The 19,146-nt window shown below is 45.7% G+C and overlaps 1 protein-coding gene across 2 annotated transcripts in view; it reads left to right on the top strand.

Annotated features, from left to right (window-relative positions):
* Positions 1-19,146, top strand: part of TRPC5 (transient receptor potential cation channel subfamily C member 5) — an 829,680-nt gene that overhangs the window by 601,063 nt on the left and 209,471 nt on the right. For both annotated transcript variants that reach the window (XM_063937327.1, XM_063937328.1), the window contains one exon: positions 8,879-9,215. In XM_063937327.1, the coding sequence (XP_063793397.1) occupies positions 8,879-9,215 (337 nt within the window). The remainder of the gene's footprint in view (positions 1-8,878; positions 9,216-19,146) is intronic.

Raw genomic sequence — 19,146 nt, 5'->3', positions numbered from 1 at the left:
CTGTGGCTACCTCTGTGTCGGCACTCGGCAGCCCGTCCATAATTGTATATACCACCTAACCGTGGTTTTTCTTTCTTTCTTTATACATACATACTAGTTACGAGTATACTATCTCTTTATCAACCAGTCTATATTAGCAGCAGACACAGTACAGTACGGTAGTTCACGGCTGTGGCTACCTCTGTGTCTGCACTCGGCAGGCAGTCCATAATTGTATACTAGTATCCATCTCCATTGTTTACCTGAGGTGCCTTTTAGTTGTGCCTATTAAAATATGGAGAACAAAAATGTTGAGGTTCCAAAATTAGGGAAAGATCAAGATCCACTTCCACCTCGTGCTGAAGCTGCTGCCACTAGTCATGGCCGAGACGATGAAATGCCAGCAACGTCGTCTGCCAAGGCCGATGCCCAATGTCATAGTACAGAGCATGTCAAATCCAAAACACCAAATATCAGAAAAAAAAGGACTCCAAAACCTAAAATAAAATTGTCGGAGGAGAAGCGTAAACTTGCCAATATGCCATTTACGACACGGAGTGGCAAGGAACGGCTGAGGCCCTGGCCTATGTTCATGGCTAGTGGTTCAGCTTCACATGAGGATGGAAGCACTCAGCCTCTCGCTAGAAAAATTAAAAGACTCAAGCTGGCAAAAGCAGCACAGCAAAGAACTGTGCATTCTTCGAAATCCCAAATCCACAAGGAGAGTCCAATTGTGTCGGTTGCGATGCCTGACCTTCCCAACACTGGACGTGAAGAGCATGCGCCTTCCACCATTTGCACGCCCCCTGCAAGTGCTGGAAGGAGCACCCGCAGTCCAGTTCCTGATAGTCAGATTGAAGATGTCAGTGTTGAAGTACACCAGGATGAGGAGGATATGGGTGTTGCTGGCGCTGGGGAGGAAATTGACCAGGAGGATTCTGATGGTGAGGTGGTTTGTTTAAGTCAGGCACCCGGGGAGACACCTGTTGTCCGTGGGAGGAATATGGCCGTTGACATGCCAGGTGAAAATACCAAAAAAATCAGCTCTTCGGTGTGGAGGTATTTCACCAGAAATGCGGACAACAGGTGTCAAGCCGTGTGTTCCCTTTGTCAAGCTGTAATAAGTAGGGGTAAGGACGTTAACCACCTCGGAACATCCTCCCTTATACGTCACCTGCAGCGCATTCATAATAAGTCAGTGACAAGTTCAAAAACTTTGGGTGACAGCGGAAGCAGTCCACTGACCAGTAAATCCCTTCCTCTTGTAACCAAGCTCACGCAAACCACCCCACCAACTCCCTCAGTGTCAATTTCCTCCTTCCCCAGGAATGCCAATAGTCCTGCAGGCCATGTCACTGGCAATTCTGACGAGTCCTCTCCTGCCTGGGATTCCTCCGATGCATCCTTGCGTGTAACGCCTACTGCTGCTGGCGCTGCTGTTGTTGCCGCTGGGAGTCGATGGTCATCCCAGAGGGGAAGTCGTAAGCCCACTTGTACTACTTCCAGTAAGCAATTGACTGTTCAACAGTCCTTTGCGAGGAAGATGAAATATCACAGCAGTCATCCTACTGCAAAGTGGATAACTGAGGCCTTGACAACTATGTTGGTGTTAGACGTGCGTCCGGTATCCGCCGTTAGTTCACAGGGAACTAGACAATTTATTGAGGCAGTGTGCCCCCGTTACCAAATACCATCTAGGTTCCACTTCTCTAGGCAGGCGATACCGAGAATGTACACGGACGTCAGAAAAAGACTCACCAGTGTCCTAAAAAATGCAGTTGTACCCAATGTCCACTTAACCACGGACATGTGGACAAGTGGAGCAGGGCAGGGTCAGGACTATATGACTGTGACAGCCCACTGGGTAGATGTATGGACTCCCGCCGCAAGAACAGCAGCGGCGGCACCAGTAGCAGCATCTCGCAAACGCCAACTCTTTCCTAGGCAGGCTACGCTTTGTATCACCGCTTTCCAGAATACGCACACAGCTGAAAACCTCTTACGGCAACTGAGGAAGATCATCGCGGAATGGCTTACCCCAATTGGACTCTCCTGTGGATTTGTGGCATCTGACAACGCCAGCAATATTGTGTGTGCATTAAATATGGGCAAATTCCAGCACGTCCCATGTTTTGCACATACCTTGAATTTGGTGGTGCAGAATTTTTAAAAAAACGACAGGGGCGTGCAAGAGATGCTGTCGGTGGCCAGAAGAATTGCGGGACACTTTCGGCGTACAGGCACCACGTACAGAAGACTGGAGCACCACCAAAAACTACTGAACCTGCCCTGCCATCATCTGAAGCAAGAAGTGGTAACGAGGTGGAATTCAACCCTCTATATGCTTCAGAGGTTGGAGGAGCAGCAAAAGGCCATTCAAGCCTATACAATTGAGCACGATATAGTAGGTGGAATGCACCTGTCTCAAGCGCAGTGGAGAATGATTTCAACGTTGTGCAAGGTTCTGATGCCCTTTGAACTTGCCACACGTGAAGTCAGTTCAGACACTGCCAGCCTGAGTCAGGTCATTCCCCTCATCAGGCTTTTGCAGAAGAAGCTGGAGACATTGAAGGAGGAGCTAACACGGAGCGATTCCGCTAGGCATGTGGGACTTGTGGATGGAGCCCTTAATTCGCTTAACAAGGATTCACGGGTGGTCAATCTGTTGAAATCAGAGCACTACATTTTGGCCACCGTGCTCGATCCTAGATTTAAAGCCTACCTTGGATCTCTCTTTCCGGCAGACACAAGTCTGCTGGGGTTGAAAGACCTGCTGGTGACAAAATTGTCAAGTCAAGCGGAACGCGACCTGTCAACATCTCCTCCTTCACATTCTCCCGCAACTGGGGGTGCGAGGAAAAGGCTCAGAATTCCGAGCCCACCCGCTGGCGGTGATGCAGGGCAGTCTGGAGCGACTGCTGATGCTGACATCTGGTCCGGACTGAAGGACCTGACAACGATTACGGACATGTCGTCTACTGTCACTGCATATGATTCTCTCAACATTGATAGAATGGTGGAGGATTATATGAGTGACCGCATCCAAGTAGGCACGTCACACAGTCCGTACTTATACTGGCAGGAAAAAGAGGCAATTTGGAGGCCCTTGCACAAACTGGCTTTATTCTACCTAAGTTGCCCTCCCACAAGTGTGTACTCCGAAAGAGTGCTTAGTGCCGCCGCTCACCTTGTCAGCAATCGGCGTACGAGGTTACATCCAGAAAATGTGGAGAAGATGATGTTCATTAAAATGAATTATAATCAATTCCTCCGCGGAGACATTGACCAGCAGCAATTGCCTCCACAAAGTACACAGGGAGCTGAGATGGTGGATTCCAGTGGGGACGAATTAATAATCTGTGAGGAGGGGGATGTACACTGTGATATATCGGAGGGTGATGATGAGGTGGACATCTTGCCTCTGTAGAGCCAGTTTGTGCAAGGAGAGATTAATTGCTTCTTTTTTGGGGGGGTCCAAACCAACCCGTCATATCAGTCACAGTCGTGTGGCAGACCCTGTCACTGAAATGATGGGTTGGTTAAAGTGTGCATGTCCTGTTTTGTTTATACAACATAAGGGTGGGTGGGAGGGCCCAAGGACAATTCCATCTTGCACCTCTTTTTTCTTTTCTTTTCTTTGCATCATGTGCTGATTGGGGAGGGTTTTTTGGAAGGGACATCCTGCGTGACACTGCAGTGCCACTCCTAAATGGGCCCGGTGTTTGTGTCGGCCACTAGGGTCGCTAATCTTACTCACACAGTCAGCTACCTCATTGCGCCTCTTTTTTTCTTTGCGTCATGTGCTGTTTGGGGAGGGTTTTTTGGAAGGGACATCCTGCGTGACACTGCAGTGCCACTCCTAGATGGGCCCGGTGTTTGTGTCGGCCACTAGGGTCGCTAATCTTACTCACACAGCTACCTCATTGCGCCTCTTTTTTTCTTTGCGTCATGTGCTGTTTGGGGAGGGTTTTTTGGAAGGGACATCCTGCGTGACACTGCAGTGCCACTCCTAGATGGGCCCGGTGTTTGTGTCGGCCACTAGGGTCGCTAATCTTACTCACACAGCTACCTCATTGCGCCTCTTTTTTTCTTTGCGTCATGTGCTGTTTGGGGAGGGTTTTTTGGAAGGGCCATCCTGCGTGACACTGCAGTGCCACTCCTAGATGGGCCCGGTGTTTGTGTCGGCCACTAGGGTCGCTAATCTTACTCACACAGTCAGCTACCTCATTGCGCCTCTTTTTTTCTTTGCGTCATGTGCTGTTTGGGGAGGGTTTTTTGGAAGGGACATCCTGCGTGACACTGCAGTGCCACTCCTAGATGGGCCCGGTGTTTGTGTCGGCCACTAGGGTCGCTTATCTTACTCACACAGCGACCTCGGTGCAAATTTTAGGACTAAAAATAATATTGTGATGTGTGAGGTATTCAGAATAGACTGAAAATGAGTGTAAATTACGGTTTTTGAGGTTAATAATACTTTGGGATCAAAATGACCCCCAAATTCTATGATTTAAGCTGTTTTTTAGTGTTTTTTGAAAAAAACACCCGAATCCAAAACACACCCGAATCCGACAAAAAAAATTCGGTGAGGTTTTGCCAAAACGCGTTCGAACCCAAAACACGGCCGCGGAACCGAACCCAAAACCAAAACACAAAACCCGAAAAATTTCAGGCGCTCATCTCTAATACTTACATGTTAAATGTTCCGCCTGCACTTTCTCTCTTTGAACATTTAAGCTAAAATGAGCAGATGCATTTTTTTTTTTTACAGAATTTTAATACTGAGACTACCCTGGGGTTCTTTACATAATAAATGTAAATCACTGAAAAAAACAAAACATTATTCATAGGCTCTTCTCCAGCATTGTAATGACTTGCATTGCTTTATGCTCTTGTAAGTAAATATCTACAGAGCTGAACAATTCTCCTGATCATTCTTCCACATTATTGAGCAAAAAGAATCAGATGTTTTATATTTTTATTCTATTTTATAATGAGTCCATATTCTCTAAACTTTCACTCAACTTTGACAGCTTCATCAGTTACAACTAAAGAACCTATGCAGTATTATAAATGTGGACGTCTTATGCTATCTAGCAGGTATTAGGCGATTTTCACTTAAATGTTGAGTTTTTACTATAGCTATCTTTGCGTTTCTACTTGTGATAGCTGTGTGTAAGTTTGAAGTGGGTGTACACGCACCTCCCAACTATCCCTTCCACAGTCCCAAATCTAATGGACTGTACTAACGGTCAGGTATTTGGAAAGTATGTAATAGACAACAGAGCACAATGAACTTGTGTAACGCCACTGTGATGGGTAGGATGAAAATGTTGTTTCTAGAGATGGGCAAATCGTTGGTGTATGCCCAATGTAAAATACTTTTATCATCGATGAGAGAGAACCAGATGTTTTCATCAATGATACAGAAGCATCGTTGGGAAAAAATTCTCAAAGCTGCCGAGACAAACAGCCTAGCTCTGCCCCCTGAAGCACCTGCGAAGCCCTGCCCCAGGTTATGATTGGCCCACAGCCTCTTGAATGTTAAAGCAGGGGTGACCATCAGTATTTGAAACCAACAATGGTTCCCTTGCTGATAATTTTACAACATCGAGGTTAACCATCAATGGTACCATCGATGAATCCACGATGGCCATCCCTAGTTGGTTCTATTAAAGGAATAATGTGTGGCATAATACTTCAAATGTGCTAGACTTGCCCTTGAGGGGCGGGGGAGGCCCTACCAAAAAGAGATATTGTCATGCTGTCTGCATGATGTGGTCACATCTACCATTACCAAATATTAAATAGCAGGGGATATTGTACACAGATGAATGCAATAGTACTCACAGGGGTAGACCATATTTCTTTCAATATGCAAATATTCTAATCTTCACATTGCTTTACATACTGTACCAATGGCCAGTCAGTGTTACATAGAAACATAGAATTTGACGGCAGATAAGAACCACTTGGCCCATCTAGTCTGTCCCTTCTTTTATCATTTAGGTAATCTCAACCCTTTTTGAACCTTAGTTCTTTGTAAGATATTCATATGCCTATCCCAAGCATGTTTAAATTGCTCTACAGTCTCAGCTTCTACCACCTCTGATGGGAGGCTATTCCACTTATCCACTACCCTTTCTGTGAAGGGTGTGTTGCAACACATAAAATAGTCAACTGCAAATCAGCTGCAGAAGAACCAGCGACAAATTATATATACAGTACATGTAAAATGGCCTATATACTGTAAAACTAAGTTCATATAGTTAGTTTCTGTTGTCAATGCCCATCACATTATTTGGAAATGAATAGTATTGGAAGATGACATACAGTATATAACACAGATGCAAGAATCAAATCTGAACTAAGATCTAGCGTACATCAGACTTTCGACATTTCACTACTGTACAAAGTGGTTCAAGTTATTCATTATTTTGATCCACACTCCTAATTCTCAGTAGAGGGTTTGCTTTACTCTTGAGTAAAATTTCTGCAACTACACAACGTGTGAAAAGCTTAAACTACCAAGGAGAGAGAGAGCTCTTGCGAACTTGACTAAGTCAATGTGTGATGTCAAGTCACATTGGGCCAGATGTATTAACTTGGAGACTGCATAAGGAAGTGATAAACCAGTGATATGTGCAAGGTGATAAAGGCACCAGCCAATCAGCTCCAATATGTAAATTAACAGTTAGGATCTGATTGGCTGGTGTGTTTATCACCTTGCACATATCACTGGTTTATCACTTCCTTATGCCGTCTCCAGGTTAATACATCTGCCCCATTATCTCCAAAGTGCCAGCTAGGCTTTTCCCTGTACATTGCTGTTAGTTTGACATTTTAAAGGGCCAAAGATTATATTAGACACAAGGGCATTAAGTAGCCCCTTGCGTAGAATTCATGTTTTTGCTACAGGTCATTCATTCTAAAAGCTTAAATTAAAGCTGATCTAATTGAAAAGCAATAATAATGACTTCTTGTACTACAGGTTGGAATTAATAATCTTAACAGTGTAGTAACTACTGCCGGAGCAGCCAATTGTTGGAGATGAGGGGAGCACAAGCATTGTATGAACTTTTGGTTCCACTGGAATTAATAACCGAGCAGAAAGAGGGCATCATACGTAGATAAACTATTATTATATTAGTGCCTACTGCCCCCCCCCCCCTCACCCAAATAAATTTGGTACAGTATGTACAATTGCTCAGCCTTCTGTCATAGGAGAAAGCAAGAGTATCTTAGCAGTTTTTATTAGTTGCTCACTGTACGCTGCCAAATATTCTGTCTGTGAACATTCTGTCTCATTGCTGACTTGATGACAGGAAATTTTTTTGCATGGTCAGGGGTAGTTCAAATACGGAAATCAGACTGAATGCAGATCATGGGTAAAACTTAACGATGATAAAGCTACCAGAACTGGGATAAGATTGTTCTCAGACAGGAATCATCTATGCACTGGCTAAAGGACATCAATGAGTCACTGTCTGACTAAAATTCATGAGGCCAAAAACTGAAACCTCTACTGTTTAGAAGTAACAGGTCCATGTTAATGACTTCATTTAAGGTGGGTGAGTCATGATAATAAAACATAATAACCATGAGACCAAACAATGTTTGTAGAATTTTCTTTCTTTTTTCTGTCTGCATAATAAAAGTACAGGAATAGGATGAAGGATCTTGGTAGCCATATCGGTGCACACAACCAGAAGCAGCTACAGGGCAGTATGTTATACATTCTCTACAAGTCACATACCCATGACTCTAACTTCAGGTGGCTAAAAAACTTCTGTTTTGAATACAAGTTGCTCTCATACTGTAATAGCATTTAATGTATGCTATCTATTTTGAGAGTGCTCCCTATGGCAGCTCACAAGTCACAAAAGTAATAACCAAAAGTTTCTAAGAGAGTACACTGTCATACAACCCACCTGCTATTCTTCCAGTGTAGCTTCTCAAATCATACTCTGCCTGCACCTGTTGTTATACTCTTACAAGCTCAGGGAGAGGATGCAGGTTTGTAATTAGATCACTGAGAAAGAACAACAGTTTGGTACTAGAGCGTTCCCTTAATTAATGACCTTGGCAGAGAGAATAGCAAATATAAATTTGTCTATCCCAAATGACTCAACAAATTGTGCCAGAATGAACCTTACATTTAAAAAAATAAAATAAAAGAGGGATATCCGTGATAATAACGCCATCAGATGGCATTATGCTGGCCCCCCCTATTCTGCACATGCCATAAGGCTTCAGGGAAAGAGCTTTGCAGATTCCTCCCTCCTCTCACCCTTTCTCCCTCTGGCCATGTTTTGGAAAGAATCCAGAAGACTCTTGTGTCTGTGCACATGAGGAGTTCTGTGCTGCCTCAGTTTTTTGACAAGGTTAATTTTTTTTTATACTATTCCTTAAATACCTTATTATATTTGTATTCACTCCATACTGTATGTCTTTTTATATAGCAATGTAATTTTCATGCCATTTAGCATTTATTAATATATAGTATTCTTTATATTCGGTTAATTGGTGAAATATACAATAGATGTTTTTAATGCAGAGATTAATATTTTAATAAAATATATAGGTTTTATATTAGAAAGCCAATGTTTATTTATTTATTATTTTTAATATAATATTTACCTATAATGTTGAATGGTCTGTTGTCACCCAATGAGAGAGCGACAATTATGGGTTTTGTGTAGTTGTTTTTATTATTGTTGTTGCAATAACAGCTTCTGTTGCCGCTCCTGAGAGTTCTAACGTCATTTAGGGGTGTCTTATATATATGAGAATTGCACCTTACGTCCATTTAATCTAATCTATAGTAAAATAAAATAAAATAAAGTTTGGAAATCTATAAATCAATGTATCTGTCCTAATTATATGTTTCTTTTATTTCTAGTTTGTGGCTCAGCCGAACTGTCAGCAGTTACTGGCTACACTGTGGTATGATGGATTCCCAGGTTGGCGCCGGAAGCACTGGGCAGTGAAGCTGTTGACATGCATCACCATTGGACTGCTTTTTCCTGTGCTTTCTGTGGCATATCTGATAGCACCTAAGAGCAGGCTGGGACTGTTCATTAAAAAGCCATTCATCAAGTTTATCTGCCACACAGCCTCTTATCTGACTTTCCTCTTCTTTCTCCTTCTGGCATCTCAGCAAATAGTTAGGACTGACTTGCATATGCAAGGACCTCCCCCCACTGTGGTTGAATGGATGATACTACCATGGGTTCTAGGTAAGTTCCACCATTTACAATTTTATAAGTGCAAATGTTTTAAAATGCTAATATTATTAAAGAAGGGGCTGCGGTACTCTTCGCTTTATACATATTTGGTGATTGTGATATTTGGGAACAGCATGTTAATAAATGAACAGAGTATAAGAGACACTACAGTTACATATGAGAACATCTGCTGTTAATGGTAATGACATTGCCTATCAGAAAGGGCACTAATCGTACTTTATAGATATATTACATCTTGGATCACTTATACCCCTTTTACACTGCCAAAAATAACACGGGTTCTAGAACGTGAATGCGCAGCAACCCAGGTTTTTGTGCAGTGTGAAAGGGGCCAGGGGAAATATCCTAGGTCAAGCAAGTATTTCAACCCTGAGAGTGAGCAGGATTAAACACGAGTTCAACCTAGGTCGCTGTCAGGTGTGAACATGTTGCCGGGTCGATGCGACCCGGGACTCATTCACAGTATAAGAACAGATGGCGCTTGGAGATTGTCTGATCTCCAAGCTCCGCCTCCGCACGTGATGTGGTGACGTTATCAACACGGCAATATGCCGTGTTGGGGCCACCAGCAGATCCTATGTATTTTCACTGGAAAATGTTATATTTTGGGGGTGAAAAAAAGAGTAATAATTTGGATAGGGAGAAAAAAAAAATCAGAGAAAAAATTTAAAAAGAAAGAAATTTGGGGCCTGTTGATTATCCCCATAGTGTTAACTGCATCTGAATTTAGGGAATCATGCACATCCGCAGTGTGATCGCATTATGCCAGTCTAATGACCAGTGCGCACATGCAGGGCGCAATTAGCAAAATTGCAACTGATGCTGAAAAGGGTCCTTTGTGCTGTTTTTTTTATCATGTTAATACTTTACAATAGTATTTCCTTAAAATGCCCACAATGAAAATACATAAATACAAATATACAAACACATTTTTCAGCAATAATGCACAGTAATGCCCCCTACACATTCGGCGATATGCCGCCGAGCTGCCCGACAGCGGATACGGCCGACTCGGCGGCAGGGTGGAGTGAAGTATTCACTCCCCAAACCCCCCCCCCCCCGTCACCCGGCTCCATAGCGGTGCATGCTAATATGGACAATCTCATCGACTCGGCGGCAGGGCGGAGTGAAGTATTCACTCCCCAAACCCCCCCCCCCGTCACCCGGCTTCATAGCAGTGCATGCTAATATGGACAATCTCATCGACTCGGCGGCAGGGCGGAGTGAAGTATTCACTCCCCAACCCCCCCCCCCCCCGTCACCCGGCTCCATAGCAGTGTATGCTAATATGGACAATCTCATCGACTCGGCGGCAGGGTGGAGTGAAGTTTTCACTCCCCAAACCCCCCCCCCCCCCCCCCCCGTCACCCTGCTCCATAGCAGTGCATGCTAATATCGATAGTCTCATCCATATTGGCCTGCATGCATAAGCAACTTGGCACCAACGATGAACCGGTGCGGGGCCGCTCATCGTTCATCGTTGGTGCCTACACACTAAACAATATGAACGAGTTCTCGTTCATTAGTGAACGAGAATGTTCATATCGTTTAGTAAAATCTATTAGTGTGTAGGGCCTTTAGACTTTTTATTGACTTTACTCTTGTCTAAAAATTCTGTGCATTATTATTAAGAAATAAAACCAAATATGAAACTGGGACTTGTAGAACATTATAAATATAAAGACTTCTTTAATACTCGGCATATTAGATGGTTGCACACAATGGGCCTGATTAAATGCACGTCGGCCATAAATACTCCCACATTGCTTGCATGGAACTAAATCTGGATATTGGCCTGTATGCAGCACATCTTGCAGTACCCCTTCCCCCTACTATAATTGGTGCTACCTGTTGTCATTACTGTATCAAGTTGCATTTCCACCAGTCTCTGCTAATTGCAAACCAAGGGCCGGATGTAATGGAGTGTAAGACGGCTCCATTACATCCGGCCCGATATGCTTAGAAACAGTCATATTTACACTTCAGTGCAATTCTGCATAGTCTGCAGTTCCACTGCCATGCCCTTACTGCACTAGCTTCATGAGAGCACCTGCTACAGCTGAGTTACATCCCTTACGTTGCAAGTGGAGTTGTGATTCAAATGTCTATTGTTCTGCTTCATTTGTACTTGTGTACACATTCAGGGCCGGTTCAAGGGCGCAGAGCGCCCCGGGCAGGAAAGGGGCGTGGCCTAATACAGGGGGCGTGGTGAGTCACGCCCCCTGTACATTGAAAGCGCCGCTTGAATGCTGAGCGGTGCGCGATGACGTCATCGCGCACCGCACAGCAAAAGGTCCTCTCCACGAAGAGAAACTAGACGCTATGCGTCTAGTTCCCTTCGTGGAGAGGACCTTTGCTGTGCGGTGCGCGATGACGTCATCGCGCACCGCTCAGCAGTTACTCTCCACGAAGGGAAACTAGACGCATAGCGTCTAGTTCCCTTCACAGGAGGCGCCGAGGACGGGGACGGCAGCGGGCAGCGGAGGCGGACGGGGGACACAGCGGGCAGCAGTGGCGGATCTTGCCACGGTGCGGCGCCCTCCGGATGGCGCCAGCGCCCTCCGGAAGGCGGCGCCCCGGGCAAAAGTCCTGCTTGCCCGTGGCATGAACCGCCACTGTACACATTGTTCTAGCACAAGTGCAGTACGAAAATACACAAATTACGCTGCACACAAAGGAAACACTCAGCTCAGCATCAGCACAAATTAGACTGCAAAAGGAAAAATCATGCTGACCCAGCAAAAATGGCAGAGTGAGCCATATTTGATTCACAACCAATAAGCTAATAACCCAATGTTAGAGAGTGGATCACTCTGCTGTCTGTCTCTGTTCCCAGCACTAGAGGCAGCTTTCCTGCTCTAGTGTTTTCCCTCCTAGTGTTAGCTCAGTGCAGGAGGAGGTGCTTAGTGCACAGTCTTAGAGAGTTCTTCCTGGGAGAGACATTCTGCTCTCCTCAGTGTGTGACTTTGTCTACCCCGCTGCCGAACACTGTGTGTATACAGCAACATGTTGTGTGTACTGAGACTCTGTGTTACCGCTGTACTGCTTCACAAGTATACTACAAGTTCCTGCTGCTTCAGAACATCTTGTATATACTACAAGCTGTTATCTCTGTTATCTGAATAAACCAATCATTCTGGTTAAGTGCCGTTGTGTGGACTAACATCCCTAGCCGACACCGCAACACTCTGCCAACACTTAATGCTATAGTTGTAGGGCAGAGTTAGTACCAGATATCTAAGTCTTCAATATGTTAATAGATGAACACAAAATATGACTGCTGATGAAACCAATAGTCAATATGAAGCACTATTAAATCCCAAAATTTATAGGACCAAATGTAATAACTTGGAAGCTGTAACAATTCCGGCAAGACAGTCACTAGATTTAAAGTGGCAATTAGTTTAAAAGCAAAATCAACCTGGTTTTGCCCTTAAACTGATTGTCAATTTAAATCGAGTAACAATTTCATCAGAATTACATAGACTCCTGCAATTCAAGGGCTATTACATTTGCCTTATAACAGGATAGAAGACTAGAACAGAAATGTATTAGAAATAATTGTTTGAGTGATATCTTGCACTTCAGAACCGGAGGTCGTAGCTGGAGATATCACAGATTTATTAGGTATTGGATAGAGATGAGCGGGTTCGGTTCCTTGGAAACCGAACCCCCCCGAACTTCACCCATTTTACACGGGTCCGAGGCATACTCGGATTCTCCCGTATGGCTCGGTTAACCCGAGCACGCCCGAACGCCATCATCCCGCTGTCGGATTCTCGCGAGATTCGGATTCTATATAAGGAGCCGCGCGTCGCGGCCATTTTTCACTCGTGCATTGGAAATGATAGTGTTTTGTTTCAGGGGGCTGCAAATATCTTTATTCTGGGGACCAGCAGTATTATGGGAGGAGTACAGTGCAGAGTTTTGCTGACCAGTGACCATCAGTATTATACGTTGTCTGCCTGAAAAACGCTCCATATCTGTGCTCAGTGTGCTGCATATATCTGTGCTCACACTGCTTTATTGTGGGTACTGGGGACCACCAGTATATTATATAGGAGGAGTACAGTGCAGAGTTTTGCTGACCAGTGACCACCAGTATACGTTGTCTGCCTGAAAAATGCTCCATATCTGTGCTCAGTGTGCTGCATATATCTGTGCCCACACTGCTTTATTGTGGGTACTGGGGACCACCAGTATATTATATAGGAGGAGTACAGTGCAGAGTTTTGCTGACCAGTGACCACGAGTATTATACGTTGTCTGCCTGAAAAACGCTCCATATCTGTGCTCAGTGTGCTGCATATATCTGTGCTCACACTGCTTTATTGTGGGTACTGGGGACCACCAGTATATTATATAGGAGGAGTACAGTGCAGAGTTTTTCTGACCAGTGACCACCAGTATTATACGTTGTCTGCCTGAAAAACGCTCCATATCTGTGCTCAGTGTGCTGCATATATCTGTGCTCACACTGCTTTATTGTGGGGACTGGGGACCAGCAGTATATTATATAGGAGGAGTACAGTGCAGAGTTTTGCTGACCAGTGACCACCAGTATTATACGTTGTCTGCCTGAAAAACGCTCCATATCTGTGCTCAGTGTGCTGCATATATCTGTGCTCACACTGCTTTATTGTGGGTACTGGGGACCACCAGTATATTATATAGGAGGAGTACAGTGCAGAGTTTTGCTGACCAGTGACCACCAGTATACGTTGTCTGCCTGAAAAACGCTCCATATCTGTGCTCAGTGTGCTGCATATATCTGTGCTCACACTGCTTTATTGTGGGTACTGGGGACCACCAGTATATTATATAGGAGGAGTACAGTGCAGAGTTTTGCTGACCAGTGACCACCAGTATACGTTGTCTGCCTGAAAAACGCTCCATATCTGTGCTCAGTGTGCTGCATATATCTGTGCCCACACTGCTTTATTGTGGGTACTGGGGACCACCAGTATATTATATAGGAGGAGTACAGTGCAGAGTTTTGCTGACCAGTGACCACGAGTATTATACGTTGTCTGCCTGAAAAACGCTCCATATCTGTGCTCAGTGTGCTGCATATATCTGTGCTCACACTGCTTTATTGTGGGTACTGGGGACCACCAGTATATTATATAGGAGGAGTACAGTGCAGAGTTTTGCTGACCAGTGACCACCAGTATTATACGTTGTCTGCCTGAAAAACGCACCATATCTGTGCTCAGTGTGCTGCATATATCTGTGCTCACACTGCTTTATTGTGGGTACTGGGGACCACCAGTATATTATATAGGAGGAGTACAGTGCAGAGTTTTGCTGACCAGTGACTAGAGATGAGCGCCTGAAATTTTTCGGGTTTTGTGTTTTGGTTTTGGGTTCGGTTCCGCGGCCGTGTTTTGGGTTCGACCGCGTTTTGGCAAAACCTCACCGAATTTTTTTTGTCGGATTCGGGTGTGTTTTGGATTCGGGTGTTTTTTTAAAAAGACACTAAAAAACAGCTTAAATCATAGAATTTGGGGGTCATTTTGATCCCATATTATTATTAACCTCAAAAACCATAATTTCCACTAATTTTCAGTCTATTCTGAATACCTCACACCTCACAATATTATTTTTAGTCCTAAAATTTGCACCAAGGTCGCTGGATGACTAAGCTAAGCGACACTAGTGGCCGACACAAACACCTGGCCCATCTAGGAGTGGCACTGCAGTGTCACGCAGGATGTCCCTTCCAAAAAACCCTCCCCAATCAGCACATGACGCAAAGAAAAAAAGAGGCGCAATGAGGTAGCTGACTGTGTGAGTAAGATAAGCGACCCTAGTGGCCGACACAAACACCGGGCCCATTTAGGAGTGGCACTGCAGTGTCACGCAGGATGTCCCTTCCAAAAAACCCTCCCCAATCAGCACATGACGCAAAGAAAAAAAGAGGCGCAATGAGGTAGCTGACTGTGTCAGTAAGATTAGCGACCCTAGTGGCCGACACAAACACCGGGCCCATTTAGGAGTGGCACTGCAGTGTCACGCAGGATGTCCCTTCCAAAAAACCCTCCCCAATCAGCACATGACGCAAAGAAAAAAAGAGGCGCAATGAGGTAGCTGACTGTGTGAGTAAGATTAGCGACCCTAGTGGCCGACACAAACACCGGGCCCATTTAGGAGTGGCACTGCAGTGTCACGCAGGATGTCCCTTCCAAAAAACCCTCCCCAATCAGCACATGACGCAAAGAAAAAAAGAGGCGCAATGAGGTAGCTGACTGTGTGAGTAAGATTAGCGACCCTAGTGGCCGACACAAACACCGGGCCCATTTAGGAGTGGCACTGCAGTGTCACGCAGGATGTCCCTTCCAAAAAACCCTCCCCAATCAGCACATGACGCAAAGAAAAAAAGAGGCGCAATGAGGTAGCTGACTGTGTGAGTAAGATTAGCGACCCTAGTGGCCGACACAAACACCGGGCCCATTTAGGAGTGGCACTGCAGTGTCACGCAGGATGTCCCTTCCAAAAAACCCTCCCCAATCAGCACATGACGCAAAGAAAAAAAGAGGCGCAATGAGGTAGCTGACTGTGTGAGTAAGATTAGCGACCCTAGTGGCCGACACAAACACCGGGCCCATTTAGGAGTGGCACTGCAGTGTCACGCAGGATGTCCCTTCCAAAAAACCCTCCCCAAACAGCACATGACGCAAAGAAAAAGAAAAGAAAAAAGAGGTGCAAGATGGAATTGTCCTTGGGCCCTCCCACCCACCCTTATGTTGTATAAACAAAACAGGACATGCACACTTTAACCAACCCATCATTTCAGTGACAGGGTCTGCCACACGACTGTGACTGATATGACGGGTTGGTTTGGACCCCCCCCAAAAAAGAAGCAATTAATCTCTCCTTGCACAAACTGGCTCTACAGAGGCAAGATGTCCACCTCATCATCACCCTCCGATATATCACCGTGTACATCCCCCTCCTCACAGATTATCAATTCGTCCCCACTGGAATCCACCATCTCAGCTCCCTGTGTACTTTGTGGAGGCAATTGCTGCTGGTCAATGTCTCCGCGGAGGAATTGATTATAATTCATTTTAATGAACATCATCTTCTCCACATTTTCTGGATGTAACCTCGTACGCCGATTGCTGACAAGGTGAGCGGCGGCACTAAACACTCTTTCGGAGTACACACTTGTGGGAGGGCAACTTAGGTAGAATAAAGCCAGTTTGTGCAATGGCCTCCAAATTGCCTCTTTTTCCTGCCAGTATAAGTATGGACTGTGTGACGTGCCTACTTGGATGCGGTCACTCATATAATCCTCCACCATTCTTTCAATGGTGAGAGAATCATATGCAGTGACAGTAGACGACATGTCCGTAATCGTTGTCAGGTCCTTCAGTCCGGACCAGATGTCAGCATCAGCAGTCGCTCCAGACTGCCCTGCATCACCGCCAGCGGGTGGGCTCGGAATTCTGAGCCTTTTCCTCGCACCCCCAGTTGCGGGAGAATGTGAAGGAGGAGATGTTGACAGGTCGCGTTCCGCTTGACTTGACAATTTTCTCACCAGCAGGTCTTTCAACCCCAGCAGACTTGTGTCTGCCGGAAAGAGAGATCCAAGGTAGGCTTTAAATCTAGGATCGAGCACGGTGGCCAAAATGTAGTGCTCTGATTTCAACAGATTGACCACCCGTGAATCCTTGTTAAGCGAATTAAGGGCTCCATCCACAAGTCCCACATGCCTAGCGGAATCGCTCCGTGTTAGCTCCTCCTTCAATGTCTCCAGCTTCTTCTGCAAAAGCCTGATGAGGGGAATGACCTGACTCAGGCTGGCAGTGTCTGAACTGACTTCACGTGTGGCAAGTTCAAAGGGCATCAGAACCTTGCACAACGTTGAAATCATTCTCCACTGCGCTTGAGACAGGTGCATTCCACCTCCTATATCGTGCTCAATTGTATAGGCTTGAATGGCCTTTTGCTGCTCCTCCAACCTCTGAAGCATATAGAGGGTTGAATTCCACCTCGTTACCACTTCTTGCTTCAGATGATGGCAGGGCAGGTTCAGTAGTTTTTGGTGGTGCTCCAGTCTTCTGTACGTGGTGCCTGTACGCCGAAAGTGTCCCGCAATTTTTCTGGCCACCGACAGCATCTCTTGCACGCCCCTGTCGTTTTTTAAATAATTCTGCACCACCAAATTCAAGGTATGTGCAAAACATGGGACGTGCTGGAATTTGCCCATATTTAATGCACACACAATATTGCTGGCGTTGTCCGATGCCACAAATCCACAGGAGAGTCCAATTGGGGTAAGCCATTCCGCGATGATCTTCCTCAGTTGCCGTAAGAGGTTTTCAGCTGTGTGCGTATTCTGGAAACCGGTGATACAAAGCGTAGCCTGCCTAGGAAAGAGTTGGCGTTTGCGAGATGCTGCTACTGGTGCCGCCGCTGCTGTTCTTGCGGCGGGAGTCCATACATCTACCCAGTGGGCTGTCACAGTCATATAGTCCTGACCCTGCCCTGCTCCACTTGTCCACATGTCCGTGGTTAAGTGGACATTGGGTACAACTGCATTTTTTAGGACACTGGTGAGTCTTTTTCTGAGGTCCGTGTACATTCTCGGTATCGCCTGCCTAGAGAAGTGGAACCTAGATGGTATTTGGTAACGGGGGCACACTGCCTCAATAAATTGTCTAGTTCCCTGTGAACTAACGGCGGATACCGGACGCACGTCTAACACCAACATAGTTGTCAAGGCCTCAGTTATCCGCTTTGCAGCAGGATGACTGCTGTGATATTTCATCTTCCTCGCAAAGGACTGTTGAACAGTCAATTGCTTACTGGAAGTAGTACAAGTGGGCTTACGACTTCCCCTCTGGGATGACCATCGACTCCCAGCAGCAACAACAGCAGCGCCAGCAGCAGTAGGCGTTACACGCAAGGATGCATCGGAGGAATCCCAGGCAGGAGAGGACTCGTCAGAATTGCCAGTGACATTGCCTGCAGGACTATTGGCATTCCTGGGGAAGGAGGAAATTGACACTGAGGGAGTTGGTGGGGTGGTTTGCGTGAGCTTGGTTACAAGAGGAAGGGATTTACTGGTCAGTGGACTGCTTCCGCTGTCACCCAAAGTTTTTGAACTTGTCACTGACTTATTATGAATGCGCTGCAGGTGACGTATAAGGGAGGATGTTCCGAGGTGGTTAACGTCCTTACCTCTACTTATTACAGCTTGACAAAGGGAACACACGGCTTGACACCTGTTGTCCGCATTTCTGTTGAAATAGTTCCACACCGAAGAGCTGATTTTTTTGGTATTTTCACCAGGCATGTCAACGGCCATATTCCTCCCACGGACAACAGGTGTCTCCCCGGGTGCCTGACTTAAACAAACCACCTCACCATCAGAATCCTCCTGGTCAATTTCCTCCCCAGCGCCAGCAACACCCATATCCTGCTCATCCTGGTGTACTTCAACACTGACATCTTCAATCTGACTATCAGGAACTGGACTGCGGGTGCTCCTTCCAGCACTTGCAGGGGGCGTGCAAATGGTGGAAGGCGCATGCTCTTCACGTCCAGTGTTGGGAAGGTCAGGCATCGCAACCGACACAATTGGACTCTCCTTGTGGATTTGGGATTTCGAAGAACGCACAGTTCTTTGCGGTGCTACTGCTTTTGCCAGCTTGAGTCTTTTCATTTTTCTAGCGAGAGGCTGAGTGCCTCCATCCTCATGTGAAGCTGAACCACTAGCCATGAACATAGGCCAGGGCCTCAGCCGTTCCTTGCCACTCCGTGTGGTAAATGGCATATTGGCAAGTTTACGCTTCTCCTCCGACAATTTTATTTTAGGTTTTGGAGTCCTTTTTTTACTGATATTTGGTGTTTTGGATTTGACATGCTCTGTACTATGACATTGGGCATCGGCCTTGGCAGACGACGTTGCTGG

This window comes from Pseudophryne corroboree, chromosome 8, assembly GCF_028390025.1.
Source record: "Pseudophryne corroboree isolate aPseCor3 chromosome 8, aPseCor3.hap2, whole genome shotgun sequence".
Taxonomy (NCBI): Eukaryota; Metazoa; Chordata; class Amphibia; order Anura; family Myobatrachidae; genus Pseudophryne; species Pseudophryne corroboree.
Note: the sequence above shows the minus strand (reverse complement) of the source record. Positions and strands in the feature narration are given on the sequence as shown.